The sequence below is a fragment of the Protomyctophum parallelum genome (assembly GCF_964188405.1).
Source record: "Protomyctophum parallelum genome assembly, chromosome: 21".
Classification (NCBI taxonomy): domain Eukaryota; kingdom Metazoa; phylum Chordata; class Actinopteri; order Myctophiformes; family Myctophidae; genus Protomyctophum; species Protomyctophum parallelum.
Window position 1 is genome coordinate 18,892,687 of NC_139713.1, and position 18,115 is coordinate 18,910,801.

Below are 18,115 nucleotides of genomic sequence, written 5' to 3' on the forward strand. Positions count from 1 at the left end.
TTTTTTGTACATTTAAAAACTGTGTAAATTGGTGACTAGTCGACTAGTTGCTTAAAGCCCTACATCAAAGTAGAGAATGCCTACTACAGCCTGGTGGGGGACACTGGGGGGTTTGTGCAGGTGTGTAGGAGAGAGTCATTCCCAAAAAAATAATTCAAGTAAATGATGCAATTAGAAATATAACTAACAGAAACCAACTCCACTATTTATTGAAATCATTCATAATTACATGACAGATCCCCATTCTTGTCATATAATTGTCACATCATTTTTAACAGATTTCAAGTCTCTCTGTCATCTACCAAGTGTAATTGTTAATAAAAATCACCTTGTTTCAATTATGTTTGTATCACCAGTCAATCAAAGGTTATGACTTTAGCTGCTTACACCGCACAAGAGTGAGAGAGAGAGAGACGGAGAAAGAGAGATTAGGCGATTTGAGGTCATTTATTATTATTGCCCATTGTATTAAAAAGTCAGTGCCTATGTATTTGAGTAGAAATATAGTTTAAACTTGGATGACGTGCGTTTTGTGGCAGCGTTGCTGTCCACGGTGCGTAAGGGACGGGTCCATAGGGGTATTCTAGGAGCTATATACTGTGATTATAGTGTACATTATGTCGCAAGACTGCAGTGTGCTTTGGCTTCTGAAATGGGCCTCCAAATGGCAGAGGCTGCTACTTTGTGCAAAATGCAGCAAACTCTTTCTTTGGTTGTTTTTGAAAATTCCATGTTTGTTGTAATGGGATCCGCACCCTTGGTCTAGAGGTGATATGGTGGGGTCAAGAAACAGAAGTGGGAGAGAAGAAAGATTAGGTTGCAGGAAAAGTGACACATTACTGAGTCTAGTTGAGCCCTGTGTGTTAAGGCTGTAAACAATAACACAAGCTGCCCTGAACATTGCAACCGTTGTGAACCCCTCGAAAATACATCAATCACAGAAACGGCTGTCCAAAAGGGTGAGGGTCAAAAACTATCCATATTTGTATTCTTTATTACCTGAACAGATTGAGTCTACCCTTTGCCTGGTGGTGAACACACCGCTGACCTTTTTAGACTGTTGAAACGATCAATAACCAACATAAAGGTTGTCCCATCCTGTTTATTATATTTTCCAGGTGCGTACCCGTGACACCGCAGCACCCATCGGGGCCTTCATGTGGCCTCTCCACTGGTCCATGTGGCTTGGCATCTTCGTCGCCCTCCATGTCACCGCCGTCTTCCTCACCCTGTACGAGTGGACCAGCCCCTTTGGCATGACGCCCCGCGGGCGCAACCGGAGCCGCGTGTTCTCCTTCTCCTCGGCGCTCAACGTGTGCTACGCCATCCTATTTGGGCGCACCGTGGCCATCAAGCCCCCCAAGTGCTGGACGGGGCGCCTGCTGATGAACCTCTGGGCCATTTTCTGCCTGTTCTGTCTGTCGACCTACACCGCTAACCTGGCTGCTGTTATGGTCGGGGAGAAGACCTTCGAGGAGCTGTCGGGGATACATGATCCCAAGGTAAGAAACGGGACTGTCTAGATGTAGCTATAGGCTATAGCCACCAAAAAAGCTCCACCGCGCAAGTGGCACGGTGGCACAGTGCCCATACCCGAGGTGGGGTTGGCGAAAGGGCCTTTGCATGTTCTCCCTGTGTCCCCTAGGGTAGGTACCCTCACAAAAACATGCAGTTATCCTGGTCTCTAAACTACCTCCCCCTGGCCAGCCGGGGCGCCTGATGGAGGGGAAAGGAACTGGTCGGAATAACGTGTTCCTTCCACGCACTGTCAGGTGAAAAGAAGCAGCTTGGACTCCTCATGCATGGAAGGAGGCATGAGGTCAGTCCGCTGCCCCCCCCCCCCCCCCAGGTTGGCAGAGGAAGTGTAGCGCCCATGATTACATTAGTTAATTGGCACTGGGTGAAAAAACTGGGTTGCAAAATCGTGGGATAAAAATTATATATATATATATTTTCTCCACCATGAGGTTCATTAAGTTTGTTTTTCTTTCTTTCTTATTCTGTGTATTTTGTGCACAGTGCAAACATTTTAACTACTGGATTGTTAAACATTCAATTCCCAAGGCACCCTCTTTTTTTTCCCCACCCTTTTTGGCACTGCCCAACAGACAAAAAAAACAAAGCATGCTGCACACACTGTGACACACAGTGTACAGAACCATGGGCTGAGGTTGGGGACGAGGCCGTCATGAACCACAATGTCATCGTAAACAATAACAACAAAAGTGTTCTCCAGTGCTAATCTCAAGTTCTATTTTAATCATTTAGTACACAAATAACAAACCAAAACATAATGCATTGTGTCTAACGATCGGACTAGACTAGAAATACAACAGTAAGCTGTACTGTAGGCCTATGTGTAGGTGGGAAAGCACCAGGGTCAAATGAACCTGTTGTAGACTGTCAGTAGGTCACGATCATTTTGGCTGTGTGTCTGAGATCTGTATATGTCTATCGATCTGATAATATTTAGCTGAACAAGCTCGGTCTGCTGAAAATGTAATAATTCTATAATATTTTAAACTATTTAGATTCGATCTTTAATTATGCCACCGTTTTTCAGCTTGTGGTTGGTGTGAGGGGATTAATACTCTTAAGTGTTCAGAGAGTTGGTGACCTATTTAAAGACATTTTTGTTTACTACGAATTTGACGGGACGGTGTAGAGAGATAGAAAAGGGGGAGAAAGATGGATAGACATGTATCTTCTTGGATGTTATGAAAGGGGCATCGTAACGATATGAAACCACACTTTCAAATGTAAACCTTTTGGAAACGCTCTACTGAGTGGAATTCTTTGAAAACGCTGCACTGACTTGTAGCAGAAATTCCTGCATCAGAATGTCTGTTATGCTATATTATACAAGATATTGTTGCTGTCCAAAAGCATCCCTTTTTCATCTATAACTATGAACTATGAATGCACCAAGTCTTCAGTCTTCAAATTCGACACACGCGTTCCACACCACCACAGGGAGTGCAGTGCCCGGTGTCAAGGTCAAGGTTGTCTTAATTTGTCTCCCTAAGGAGAAATTTGTCTTGGAGTCACAGCTCCATACAAATAACATATTATACACATTCACAGAAGGAAAAGAAAAAAACACCATGAAGCACACCAACATAAAAAACTGAGTCTGAGATATTGCACACATTCCCTTGATAACTAGTTGCTGCCATTCGACAATCTCTCATTGAGCATTTTGATTGACAGGGGAACGAATGAATGCCGGATGGCATTAGCTCGTACTCTCGCTTCAATACATGCAAAGGGTCAGATACAATATTCCGAGCTTGTCTTATCACTGCTTGTTCAAAAATGGCCTGGGGAGTGATGGGGGGGTGGACATGCCCATGATCTTCCTTGATATATTTGCTAGCCTATTTATTTGAGATTTCACAGTCAGATTGCCATACCAGCTGGACATACCATATCTCAAGATTGATACCGTGGTGCCCCAAGGAACAGTCAGTTCCTCTTTTCTGTTTACCTTGTATGCGGACGACTGTGTCAGATCACATCCAAATCAGTTTGTTATCAAGTTTTCATAATGGCGTCAGTCTGTCGGACCCACGGTTGGACCAGAACCGCCCTAAAAAGGCCTCTGCCCGGGCTCTGGACCGTGCCCCTGCCCAGGGTCCATATATGGAGCTGGCCTGTTCTGACCTCACAACACTCCATATTTGGGCATGGCTGACACAGAACTCCATATATAGGAATAAAGGGACACAGAGAGACACATACAAGAAATCTGACATCATTCTGACGTCGGGCATTCATTTCCAACTTGCATCGTTCCAAGTAGGCCAGTGCCCAACGGGCCCAGTCTTGAGTCTGTCAGATAGCCGGTTGTCCAGAACCAGAAGACATCTGCATAGACTCCATATTTGGGCATGCCTGACAAATAACTCCATATATGGGCATAAAAGGGACACGGACATAATGATATTAGTCAAATAATGATATTTGAACTTGGGACCCCACACCCCGATAAGCACATGGAATGTAGCAGTTGATGCATTCAAATTTTGTACGGTATTAATTAAACTGTGCCTTTTCATAGCTTTGTTTAACTTTATTCACCCACCGTATTTGGGAACCCACAGGTTGCGAACCACTGCCCTAGTGTACTAACATTGTGTAGTACTAACAATAATATGGACATTTACTGTATTTCTAATGTTGTATGTTGTTTCTTCACTGTTTGTTGCTGTTTTTAGTGCTGCTGTAAAACTACTTGCGCCGGAGATAACAAAGTTTTTCCTTACCATTTTGATATTAGGCTTATTTGTTGTTAAGATAAATGCATGCTGCTGGAAGGAAATGTAATTAGTCAATATATAAAAAAGGAAAAAACTCTAAATAGCTGAGTCAGCTAAATAAGTGTTCTAGAAACTCCTAATGCAGCAGCAAGAGCTTGGCTGCAAAACATGATTTGATTTGAAGGCTTGAAATCAAAACGCTAATGCTTCAACTACAGCCTTTGCATCCATTCCATTCATCATGTGCTGTTGCAGCAGACGTTCACCTATACAACGCATTACATTCAGGCAAATGAATGCATACAAAAATGTAGCGATGCACTCAAAGCATAATGAACACCACATCTTTTGTTTGTTTGTTGGTTTGTTTGTGTTTCTGTTGCAGCTTCACCACCCCTCACAGGGTTTCCGCTTTGCCACCGTGAAGGAGAGCAGCGCAGAGGACTACCTCAAAAAGAGCTTCCCCGAGATGCACGAGTACATGAGGCGCTACAATGTTCCCGCCACGCCAGACGGGATAGATCTGCTTAAGTAAGACATCACTGTGCATGCAGAGATATACAGCATGCACCACATCGTGGACACATGTAGGCCCTACACAAGCATATTATGCTTGTATTATGCTTGCTCTGTGTATACCACTGGCCGTTATGAAAGCCATATTTACTCATAATAAACCTTGCAAACAAAGTCAGCTACGTTTATGGAATTTTAACATCATTAAATCCACATGCAATTCCAACTTCTTCTTCTTCTCCGACCGGATAATGACCAGCACCTAGCCCACTTAACTACAGTATCACATACTTTGTCAACAATCTTTCAACCTGTGGGATAAATAATCAAAGTAGGAGATTGCTACTATTGCTAGATTGCTCCATGATACAGATACTAAACACCAGGTTGGGTCAAGTCTTGCAAGTCTTATCGGAACGAACACGAGAGGTAAAAACCTGAGCCAAATAATGTTAAATGTCTCCAGTGTTTTTAACAGGACTTGGTTCTGTGTCACACAGACAATTAAGTCACAGGCCAATATAACACCAACATAATGCTAATAAAAAGGCCAGGATATTGCAATGGGCTTACTATAAAGAGGTTGCCGTATCCAGCATGTGGATCATGCTGTCGTTGGTGGAAAAGAAGTAGGCCCGGATAGCATAAAAGCCTGCTACTGCAAAAGCAGCCGCACAAGCAGTCCTTTTCAGGGTGTTTTATTGTCACATGCACAACATTACAGCAGTACTCATCAACATTGCAGGTAGGGACATTCTGGCAGTTTAACTCAGAGTACTCAAGGGCAATAGAATAAAAAAAATGAGTAAAATATGATAAAATAAATAAATGCCTGAATATAAAATAATCCAGACTATATAAACACGGCAGACGACACCATACAATTTATTATGTACTCACAGTTTATGTACTCAGTCTTATGGCCTGGGGATAGAGGCAACCCCTGAGCTTGTCAAACGATATGAAAGTGAACAGTCCATTTGAGGGGCAGCAAGAAGCTTGATCCTCTGCGTCTTTCAACCGTACTCCTCTGAGTGTAGCTATTGCATTGCTGGCAACTCTGTTTGGGTAAAGTGCTGTGTTGGGCTGTGCTGTTTCAAACCACCCTCCGTAGAGCCTTGTGAACGCGTGTTGAAGCATCTTACCTGTACCAGGCAGTGATGCAGGAAATCAGTATTAAACTCTGTGGTACTCCGGTTAGAAGTTGAACAGTATCCTGTAGTCCATTCCAAACCTCTTCAGCCTGCAGAGGAAGATAAGCTCTCGTAACGCCGCCTCGACAGCAGTACCCACGTCACGTGACACGACAAGCCCAGGTCCAGTTCCTGAACTCCAAGGAACCAGAAAGCTGCTCACTGCTCACCACCTCACTTTTTTCTCATTGTTGTTTTTTAACCAGGCCGATGATGGATGGTGAATGGAGGATTTATTTATCAAAGTGGCACTCTTTACCTCCTGAGCCACGTACCGCCGTCCCATGATGGTGGCGTGTTCGGCAAAACGTATGATGGATTTTGAGCTGTGTGTGGCCACACAGTCGTGAGTGAACAGGGAGTACAGGAGCGCCTCCCCCCCCCGGGCTGGGCTTGTCTGTCTGTCAGGAAGTCCAGAATTCAGCTACAGAGGGTGGTGTTGAGTCCTAGATATCTGAGCTCCAGCTACACAGGGTGTCGAGTCCTAGATCTCTGAGCTTGTCGATAAGCTGAGAGGCGTGGTGTTGAATGCTGAACTGTGGTCAATGAACAGCATTCTAAATGTGTTCCTCAGCTCCAGGTGGGAGAGGGCAGTGTGGATGGTGAGGGTCAGTGCACCCGTTCTGTCTGTACAGTGAAGAGATAGAATGGCCACACAAAGCAATGCATGGTGACTGGTGTAAGCTCACACTCACAACGCGTTGCGGTGCTACACTGTGTGACCGTGCAGATCATTTTGATTACTATTTGTTGGACACAGAAGTATACAGGGCTTCTGTGGTTAAGAAAATGTTGGCAGAGGAGGTTGAATAATAAAGTTGTTGTTATGACTCGAGTGTGGTGTGACCCAAATGCACAACAAAGAGAGGCAAAGTAGAGTAAAGCCCACCCGGGCGGATTTGTATTCACAAACTCGGGGACGTTTAACTGTCTAACTCTAAACACTGAGGGCCCGAGTCTGGCTGTCTAACTTTACCAACCGGAGACCGGAGAAGAACTGGCGCCGAGCAGCAGGCAGGCATGGCCTTTGTTGCCTCTGGAGCTGATTGCTGACGCCGAACAGGAGTGGAGATTGGAGCTAAGAAACACCTGTGCTGAGGTATGCTGTGGAGTGCTCTGCGTCCCTTAGGTGGCGCTGACGGGCACAGAACACTCACAGCACATAGATGTGGAATCGATGGGGAGCGAGACATAACAGTTGTCTTTCTGAACTTTTCAAACAATTTTCCAACCCTTCCTTTGCTAACATTGGAGTGGGTCTCCATAGCACTTGTGGTTAACAATGGTTGTGGAGGGGCACCCGCTGGCCAAGTGGTCCAGGCGCATAGCCACATATAGGCTTTGGCCTGACAGCACGTCGCGTGTTCGAGTCCCGTTCATGACGACCTTTGCTGCATGTCTCTCCCCTTCTCTCTCTCCCTCTCCTGTCTATCTTCACTTGATACTGTCAATAAAGGCAGAAAACAAATCTTTAAAAAAGAATAGAATGGTTGTGGAAGTGGGTCATGCATTGAAGCAGTCTCACAGCACTCTTTGCGTTTGTCCTCTGCGCTCCTCACTCTGACAGTTCCCATTGTTGTCAATTTACGGTGCATGACCATGCCAAGGCGATAAAAAAACAAACAAGACGGGGTCTAATAACAGCGTGGCTTCCCTGTGCAATCGGTGACTATGGAGCAAGTTACTAGCTGTGCAGTGTGTGAACGACGCGTGTCTTGGTGCTGTGCCTGCAGGTCTGGCCTTATCTCAGCACCATGGACCTCCGCAGGATATATATATATTTTTACTTGGCTGTGGTGTCGGGATTAGATAACGTTTTATTTTCTCAATTCTTTTTCATCTTTTCCCTCGTCCTCTCCTAATTTAGCCACCCCTGCCTATTCCTTCTTCCCCTACTGTACCGTAGTCCCTTGTTGCTGCTGACCTCTACTCTTTGGTTCATTGACCCATTAATGCTGGGAAGGCATCTGTCCCATTTTAGATTAAAACAATATATAGTTCATATCGTGTCTCTGGCTCAGTCCGATGGCGGTGGGCAGCAACGTTACTCCTGTGTCACACTAGATAACACTATTTTAATCCATGGCTACATCATCACTTATTACTGAATACTGTGGCATGATTTTTCTCTACAAAACTTGCACAGCAACCTTTCTGCCCCGGCCTATAAATATGAAAGTGACTTCTATTCTCCATCACAAAACCTCCTTGAACTGTCATCATTGCGTTAAGAGCACCGTTTGTTCTAGTGCCTTATGGTTTCCCCTATTGTGGACAAGATGGATGGAATCGGGGCATGAAGAGGGATGTCATGTATTAACATGAATCACTGTGCAATGAATTTGTAGAACATAATCCACAAGCTCACAACGTGTCAAGAGAGATTTGTTGTTGAGGAAAAACATGCGGGGGACAAACTATAAACCCCTGGGGGACCCCGGTCAACGAAGTAAATTATGTTTATGACTAAATGCAATGCAGAAAGATTAACTTTATGATTTCTGGTTACACACTGAGCACAACATTAACGATTAAATGCTACGCAGAACAAGATCAAGAACAAATGATGTTTATAAATCATCAGGGTGTAGCCTACACACTGAAAACGGCATTAATAATAACAGTATCCAAATGATCATGAACTGTTTTACAAAGTTTTTGGCAACACACCATTAACTGGAAATGAAAAGACTCTGTCCCTTGAACATTCCTAAAGTAGCTAAAGTACCTATAACATATATACAATGTACATGTAGGATGATAATGAAAATGTCACGATGGCATGCGGCAGCGGTTGTGTCAGCTGTTTTCCATTCCTCACAGGTTTTATGACACTGCTGCAACTTTGCGGTGGTACAATTACTGTGACAGATGCAGTCCAGGTCCAGGAGCACAGTCACGTCCAAATGAATGATTTCAAAGGGTGCAGGATCAAAGAATTGAGTTCAGGAACAGAATAGAAGATCTGCACACCCGTTCTCGCTGCTCAAGTGACGTGCTATGAGCTTCTATATCTGGTCTTTTTTATAGCTAAAATCTAAAGTGACCCAGATGCTTTCTCGGTTTTAACGGGTTATCATAAATGTGAACATGCGGGGTTAGGCGTACATAAATGATCAGGACGTGGAGGATTGATAACTTTGGGAGCAGCATGGACGGTGTGCAGATATTCTTATTCTTTTCACGATTTCTGCAAAATCCTTATCTCCCCGTCTCCAAAAACGTTCCTTTTGCATTTGAAAATGTAGTTTTGACATTTCAACTGGTTTATTCCAATTTCACTGTCGAGGGTAGCTCGCTAATTAAAGTATCTTGTAGCAAAGTGAATCTGAGGGAACGCATACCGTGGGATACCGTGTTCAGTATCAGACTTACATTTGCACAGACGCTTATGTAAATAATATAACAAGTTAATTAATTATCAAGACTTTTAGGCATGGAGGCAGTGGACAGCGCTACCTTTTCACTTTCATTTAGAATGTGGGATTAAAGGGAATAAGCAATGTATAAATCAGAGACCAGGGCTAGCTGCCACTCCTGGTATTCTCTAGATTTGAGAACAGTATCATATTCTGATCTTAATTTCTATAATGATTCTTCAAATAATACAAAGAGAGTATATTAGACAGATTAAATTGTTAAATACACATTAGTAGGACATTTTATTAAATATGTGTCTACGTCGGTAGACACATGTTATAATTTATCCCTATTCTGGGCATATCATATATACAGTATAAAAAGTAATTACAAATATTTGATTAACTTAATTGAAAAGTAAATCACTATCTTCTTTTCCTTTCTGCTTTTCCCTTCAGGGGTCGCCACAGCGAATTATCTGTCTCCATCTCACCCCGTCCTCTGCCTCCTCTTCTCTCACACCAACTAACTTCATGTCCTCTTTCACTACATCCTTAAATCTTCTCTTTGGTCTTCCTCTAGGCCAGTTCCAACCTCAACATCCTTCTATCGATATACTCACGATCCCTCCTCTGTACGTGTCCAAACCATCTCAGTCTGGCCTCTCTGGTTCTATCTCCAAAACATCTGACCTGTTCCTGATCCGATCCATCCTTGTTACTCCCAGAGAGAAACTCAATATTTTAGTCTCTGCTACCTCCAGCTCTGCTTCCTGTCTTTTCCTCAGTGCGATTGTCTAAACCATACAACATAGCTGGTCTCACCACTTGTACTTGTCTGGTACACCTTCCCTTTCATTATTTCTGATGCTTTCCTATCACACATCACACCTGACACTTTTCTCCACCCATTCCAAACTGCTTGCACTCGTTTCTTCACCTCTTTTCCACACTCTCCATTGCTCTGAAATGTTGACCTTAAAGTCTTCCACCTTCTTCATGTTTACTCCCTGTAACCTCACCGTTCCACTTGGCTTCCTACATGTATTTTGTTTTGCTGTGGCCTAACCTTCATTCCTCTCCTTTCCCGGGGATATCTCCACCTCTCTCTCACCACCTCACAATGTCATCTGCAAACACCATTGTCCATGGGGATTCCTGTCTAACCTCGTCTGTCAGTCTGTCCATCACCATTGCGAACAAAGAAGGGGCTCAGTGCTGATCCTTGATGCAGACCCACTTCCACCTTGAACTCCTCTGTCACACCCATAGCACACCTCACCACTCTTACAACTTCTATACATGTCCTGTAGTATGGACATGCATGTTGTCTTAGTGAGACAGTGTCTCTCTCTCTCTCTCTCTCTCTCTCTCTCTCTCTCTCTCAAAAAACACCCAGCAGCTGTCTATTCTAGAACCAAGGTTCACGCAATACTCAGCTGAGTGACTTCTATTAAAAAAGAAAACCATAACTATAGTTCAAACTAAGACATTTGTCCCAAAACAAGTATTGGTAAATAAATAAATATGTCCCCCCCCCCCCCCCCCCCCCATTGTCAACTGTTCCCATCCCATAATGGCACCATGATTCTTTTCCCCCTGTGCATGCTGTCATCTAAACCTTCCGCATTCACCTCACATCCTGTTGGAGCACAGCAGAATGTGTGGATACAGGACGGGCCGGGGGTGAGGTAGGCTTAGAGCTGGAGAGCATGGAGTCTGACAGGAATTCTTATTTAACTGACTAGACTAGAGGAGTCATAGGAAATCTAATCTTTCCTGTGTCCGTACACACATTAAATCGCTGTTTTGTTCATAGGCAAAAACCTTCAAAGGTTTTCAAAGATTTTGGAGAATTGTTTTAATGCATTTTGTTTTACAAATTCAACGCATCACGTCATGACGGGACAACGGACAAGCACAATGTACATTCCTCAAATGTCATTTTGCCCTTGTTGCTGTCAAAACATTACAGAAACATTAGTATGACAATAATGTAGATTCGGTTGGGAAGGCAAGTCTGACGAGGTGGGTTTTGAGGGTGGTTTTAAAAAGAGTAGATGGTGTTTTGCAGCTTTGATGTGAGTTGGGAGTGAGGTCCATAGAGAGAGGCAACTGAGAAGGCCCTGTCACTGAGGCCCTGAGGCTATTTCAGTGTTCAAGTCTGGTTGTGATGAAGGTGTACGTGAATGAGTGTTTCTGCAGCAGTGTGTGACAGTTTGGGTCGAAGGCACGCAATGTTGCAGAGGTGGAAAAGGTCTGTTTTGGTGATCTGTTTGATACATGTACTATGGGGCTGGAAGGAGAGGGTGAGATAAGATATACTTTATCAATCCCCGAAGGGAAATTGACGCGTTACAGCAGCATAGTGTGATGTGGGGTCGAGGATTGCTCCAAAGTCACGGACTTGGGAGGAGCGGGTGGCGATGGACCCATCAATGTCGAGGGAGAAGTTTTGAGTGGAGTGTCTGAGGGTGTCTGGACCAATGATGGGGACTTCCATCGGTTATTGCAATTGAGTTTTCAGGACCTTTATTTGCATCGATTTTGTTGTATGTCAGGCAGGCAGGTGGTGAGGATGGTAGCAGTGATTATTGAGGAGAGGCAGTGTTGTGTGATGTTGGCATAGCAGTGGAAGTGGAGGCCATGGCAGCGAAGGATCTGTTCACGAGGAGGGCGCATGTAGTCTAGTATAAGCTTGTAGATTGGTTATTTTGATAATACATTTTATTTCAAGTTACTTTTAAACTACTAACTGTATCTCTTTACTTGACATGATTAAAAGGAACTAAAACATGCATTTAAATTGCTGTTATGTTACAGTAGGTGTATGTATGGCAACAAAACATCATTACATCAAAGCATTGAGTTAGGAATCATTTAAAATCTGTTTTTTATTTAGTCAGCATAGCATCCTCAGTAAGGTCACTCTTGAGTCTAGTTTGCGGTTGCACAGCAGAAGCAGTTCTGTTGCAGCTTGCATCATTATTCAAGCTTGTGGAGACAGAGATAAACAGACATTGTTTGCCGGGCTGTGGATGCTGATATCAAATTCAAAACGGCTACAAGTGTCTGATGCTATGGGAGTTATATACATCTGGGGCCAGGCTATGATGTGACTGTAAACAATATATTCTGCCCTCATTGATTGATTGAAATATTTATTAACAGTCTGCAGAATTATAGTACATTTCAAGTCTGCAGAATTATAGTACATTTCAAGCACAAACTCAATACAAAGACTGTTAACTGTGAGTGGACGACCCAATTAAGCATTACACTTGTTTACAAGAGGGTCCACCATGTTCAATTCATCAAAAGTCATACTACACTACGACTGTTTCCCAAATATAGGGTAGCGACCTGTTTTAGGTCACCGACACATTGTTATGGGTAAATATTTTGTACCCTTCTTCAACACAACATTGTAACAAGGGCTTAAGTGTTTCATTCATAATGTATCTAACACACCAAATGTCTCTTTCGGGTCTAGAGCTGAAAATGTTTGTGAACCTCTGCTACTGACTACTTATGGAAGCTTCTGGCAGTGCTGAAAAGGGATAGCCATTATAGACTTTCCCTATTCATACTTATGCACCTTGATTTTATTTTAATCATCCAACAAACATAATTGGCAGTGTGTGTTAAAGAAGTTGGAAGGGGATTGTGTCCTTGTCTTTGCTCTTGGCCATTGTGATGCCTGGTCTAGAGAGGGGATCTGGGGAAGATGGTTAGTGCTGCAAGTATTGATTATCTTCTTAGCTATTATTCTATTTTTAGATTCATTGAATAATAATAGTACCTTTTCCACTGGTTGGTTCCCGATGGGAACCGGTTCAGTTCTTTTTGGTTTTTAGTCCATGAGCTCCAAAATTGGTGGGCAAACTAGACCTATATTAAATTGTTTATAGGATCAATACAGGTAAATTAATACATGATAACACTTCCACAGTAGTAGCTTTATCATATTTTTGATTATTTTGCATATTTTCCTACATAATGCCTCATTTGCATATTTAAAAATGTAAAATTTGTAATACAATAAATCATTGTCTTCGTGTAAGTACTCAATTGGGAAGTTTAATGGTGATAACAATCTAATATAGGTATGGTTTTTCCCACTCAATTCATAATTCATGTGTTTATAGGATCAATACAGGTAAATTAATACATAACACTTCCACAGTAGTAGCTTTATCATATTTTTGATTATTTTGCATATTTTCCTACATAATGCCTCATTTGCATATTTAAAAATGTAAAATTTGTAATACAATAAATCATTGTCTTCGTGTAAGTACTCAATTGGGAAGTTTAATGGTGATAACAATCTAATATAGGTATGGTTTTTCCCACTCAATTCATAATTCATGTTTCAATTTTGGAGCTCTGGCTCATGGACTAAGAACCAAAAAGATCTGAACTGGTTCCCACTGGGAACCAACCGGTGGAAAAGGGGCCAATGTGTGTGTAACGGCAGGCTCTCTTTGGTAGAGCTCAGCTATCACTTGAGCACCTTCTATGGCTTCTCGGGGAGGACTGAATTATCCTGCGGGAAAGGGCTAGAAATACACCAGGGCTCAAACGTGTACTTCTCAGAGTGTTGGGCTATTTGATCTGACTGAGGCTTCTATTCTGGCCTCCGTTCTGGTGCTCGGTCCTCTTCTGTCGCTAACTTTATTCCACATACACACTGAGCTCTGTTGCCTCACCCACGGCCTTACGGCGGGGCTCCACCGGGTGTGTTGCGTCTCCGTCGCGTGCGTCAAAAAACAAACCCGGGGCAATTTTAATGACGCAACGCGGGCAGTGGAGCCACCCTTCATTGATTAAAAAGGGAACATTCCCTGACGGAGCTGCGACGCTGACACGCCCGGTATACCCCCGGTGTTATATACATGTGACCTGATGTCACTGCCCGCACTGTCCGTCACTCTGGCGACGTCAGTGTGGCATCACTATCCATGCTGTCCGTTGTCGTGGTAACAGTGTTTACTTTCACCTATAATTGTCAAAAATGTATTTACTATTTATTAAATGATCAATTATATATTTTATAATCAATTGAAGTGATTAGTTAATTTCTGTTGCACCCGTAACACATATAACACCCCAATGGTGAAAGTCTGTCAGGTGAGAAGAAGAGGCTGGTAGACCCAAAAGACCTTCCTGCAACTATATCAATTGTTTTCTTAACAATTATTATATTGATTACTGTTACAATTAATTGAGATCAGGAGTGGACCTGGTGAGACGTAGGAAGGGCCCGGACAGGAGGCAACCCACAGAGCCTAGTCCCTCCACATACCAGAATTGTACCTCTCAGTCCCGGCATAGTAGTTCCGGAGTGGTCCCAATGGATTGTGCTGCCCTGTCTTTCCCTAGTGGTCTGATCGAGGGTAGCTACTGGGACGTAAGTCGGGACTTGATCACCCCGGCTGGGTCACCCGAGTGAGGGGTATGATGTTCGAGAGACCCGAAACCCCGATGACCTCGGGATACATCACTGAGGATACGTCCCAGTTGCATCCAGGCGATGTTATTTTAGTTCTGAGAAGCGTATATATTCTCACTATCAACAAAATGATGCGAAAAATGTGATAGTTTTATAATCAGCCGATGCGTCACATATCGACACATATCGACTTCTTTTTTTTTTTTTCCTACTCTACTGTATTTATAAATTAACTGCGGCACCCCTAGTGACACAATGTGTATTAGTGGAGTCATGTGACGCAACAAAGATCACAGTACACAGAGGGAGAACTGGCAATTAAAAAACAGGGGAGAAAAAAGATAATAAGTAACCATTGGGGTTAGATAGGGCTGCCCAATGATAATTGTGATTCATTAAAAAAGTCAAAACCAATAAAGACTCATTAGGAATACATTTAGAAAATGCAGACTGTAGTCTGGGCCTGACCTTTGACTAATGCTTTGAACATCAGCATTTTTGGCTGTTCACCGAGGACAGTTTATTGCATATTGTTGGTCCTCCACTTTAAATATTTTTTGACAGTAATGACAATAATGTGACCATGTTCTCTTGATTATAACGTTGATCGTGACCTTTACCTTTTCAACACCAATGTTATCTCTTCTGTTCTGACTGATAAATCCAAGTTTCCAATCAGAATCAGAATCTAACCAAGTTTCATGGACACTATTTGATGTCCTTCCCTTCATAAGTTATTGTGCTTAGAGACACACTGTACAGGCAGACGGAAACCTAACCCTAATTCCAATCCAAATTTGGGTACATGCAGTACTGAAAGTTAGATTTATACCATATACTATAATAACAACATCCTTGTGTTGGCTGTTATCCCTCCTCTCTCTGCCATTGTTGACCTAATATGGTGGACATGCCAACAAAATACTTAGTGTGAGTTCTTGTCTCATTTCCAGAGAAGATCCTCAGAAACTGGACGCTTTCATCATGGATAAAGCTCTGCTGGACTACGAGGTCTCCATTGACGCAGACTGTAAGACACTCACCGTTGGAAAGCCCTTTGCTATTGAAGGTAAATCAACACGGGAGATTACCACACATTGCTGAGTCTATGGAAGCCTTTGCCATACAACAGGACAGTTGTTGCGGGGAACCTTTGCCATTGAACAATATCACAAACACACATTACTTTTAAATAATAATAAAAAAAGAAATACATGGACTCAAATCCATTTAACCAAGGATTTGCTTAGGCTTTTCTTTTCTAAGGTCTGTTACTCTATCTTCTTAGTCTTGTTGCCAAATATGTTTAGCTTTTGTCTTGCCTTTTTTAACCCTGTAGCACAAAAAGGTTAGAAATAAAATGTAATTTGTATTACTACTGACTTTAACATTAGCAAATACTGTATTACTAAGTTGAGGGAAACATTTGAAAGAAAGAGAGAAAGAAAGAAAGATTTAGCCAAGACAACACAACCTTTAGTGCAGATGGAATCTTTGGGACAGAACGGAGAGCATCTGTGAGTGGTTCCGTCCCATTAGCAAACAGCGAAGGATTTGTTAAATCTGTCACACTTGGCGAACATGCTAACAGGTCCTGAGATACCCTCTGACATTTCTAATTAAATGCAGTGTCATTCCTAACCGTGATGTTTGGTTATTAGCATCGACATCCTCACTAATGGTCACCCTGCTCCTGACAATGATTCTCTTTACTCCTACCACACAACAGCTAAGACCCATTAAAAGACGGACACCGTACGAGGCTGGGATATTGAAATGGACACTTAACTCTTGATATATGGCAATGTCATTACATTATGTCATGTCTTATTACATCATGTCTTATGTGGGTCTGTAGAAAATACGCTTGTTATTTATGCCAAAGAATGATTGCTAAACATAACAATACTGTACAACTGTGTGTCTTGTGTCTACATAATGTCTGTCTGTCTGTCAATGGTGAAAAAAAGTACTCAAATGTTTTACTTACCGGTAAGTAAAAGTATCAATACTGAAATGTAGAAATACTCAGTTACGTAAAAGTCTGGTATTCAAAATTGACTTGAGGTCATGGCATCAAAATGTAGGCCTACTTAAAGTACCAAAAGTAAAAGTAGTCATTATGCAGAATGTCCTATTTCACAAGTGTTCAAAACGTATTAAAATCTTTGGAAAATTGCAGATCTACAAGCTCACAATGCATCGCGTTGCGACACGTTGTGAGCTTGTAGATCTGCTATTTTATATAAAGGTATAAAGTGGTTAATGTATGCTTTGTAATAATCAAATAAAATGTACAAACTAGGTTTTTTTTAAAACTAAAGTTTTCAAATAAATGTAGTGGAGTAAAAGTACAATATTTGGATTCCGAGATGTAGCGGAGTAGAAGTAAAAGTATTGGAAATTGGAAAGTAAAGTAGGCCTACAAACACCTCAAAATTGTACTTAAGTGTATGCACTTCGTCACTTTAAACCATTACTGTCTGTGTGTGTGTGTGTCCTTTCGCCCAGGCTATGGCATCGGCCTCCGCCAGAACTCTCCTTTCACCTCCAACATCTCAGAGCTGGTCAGTCAGTACAAGTCGGACGGCTTCATGGACACGCTGCATGATAAGTGGTACAAGGTGGTACCCTGTGGAAAACGCAGCTTCGCCGTAACTGAGGTAATTAACGCAGTATACACGCATATAAAAATATCACAAATGCTGTGTGTGTGTGCGTGTGTGCATGTGTGTGTGTCCTGCATTTCCTATTCAACTCATCATATCATTTTACAACAGAGGGGCTATCTCCAACCCTGGAGGGACATGGAACTTAATGAGAATTATGTTCACAAAAAAGTAAAACTTAAAATGTTTCATAACGATAAACAAGCTTCACTTAATGAGCACTCATTTGCATTTCAGGTCAGGAATAGTATAGGAGCCAGTTTGTGAACAGACCCTATGCTCCTAGTAGACTGGGACCAAGAGATTTGTAAACGATAAATAAATAAATATCTAAACTTTTCAAGATTATAAGATTTTTTTAAAATACCAGACGTAAAAGCTTGCTGCAACCTACAATATATCTGCTATTTTTTGGATCAGCAGGGTTAATCTGCTGATCCACGGAGGAAACCCCATTGTGGGGATTTTTTGGACAGAGAAAAAGGCGGACCTACTGTAGCTTCTTTGGTTTTTGATGTCGTACGAATTATATAAATGTCTTGTGTTATCATTCTGTTTCCATTCTCTGGGAGTGAAAGGTGTATGCCGCATGAAGCAACGCGTGCGTGTGCACACACACACACACACACACACACACACACACACACACACAATATATATAACA

General features: G+C 42.4%; 1 protein-coding gene across 1 annotated transcript in view; it reads left to right on the top strand.

The window, feature by feature from the left end:
* grin3a (glutamate receptor, ionotropic, N-methyl-D-aspartate 3A) overlaps nucleotides 1-18,115 on the top strand; it is a gene marked incomplete at its 5' end in the record, with an annotated part of 69,739 nt that overhangs the window by 36,894 nt on the left and 14,730 nt on the right. Inside the window, 4 exons of the mRNA XM_083793275.1 lie at nucleotides 1,119-1,502; nucleotides 4,645-4,790; nucleotides 15,736-15,851; nucleotides 17,294-17,445. Of these exons, the coding sequence (XP_083649401.1) occupies nucleotides 1,119-1,502; nucleotides 4,645-4,790; nucleotides 15,736-15,851; nucleotides 17,294-17,445 (798 nt within the window). The remainder of the gene's footprint in view (nucleotides 1-1,118; nucleotides 1,503-4,644; nucleotides 4,791-15,735; nucleotides 15,852-17,293; nucleotides 17,446-18,115) is intronic.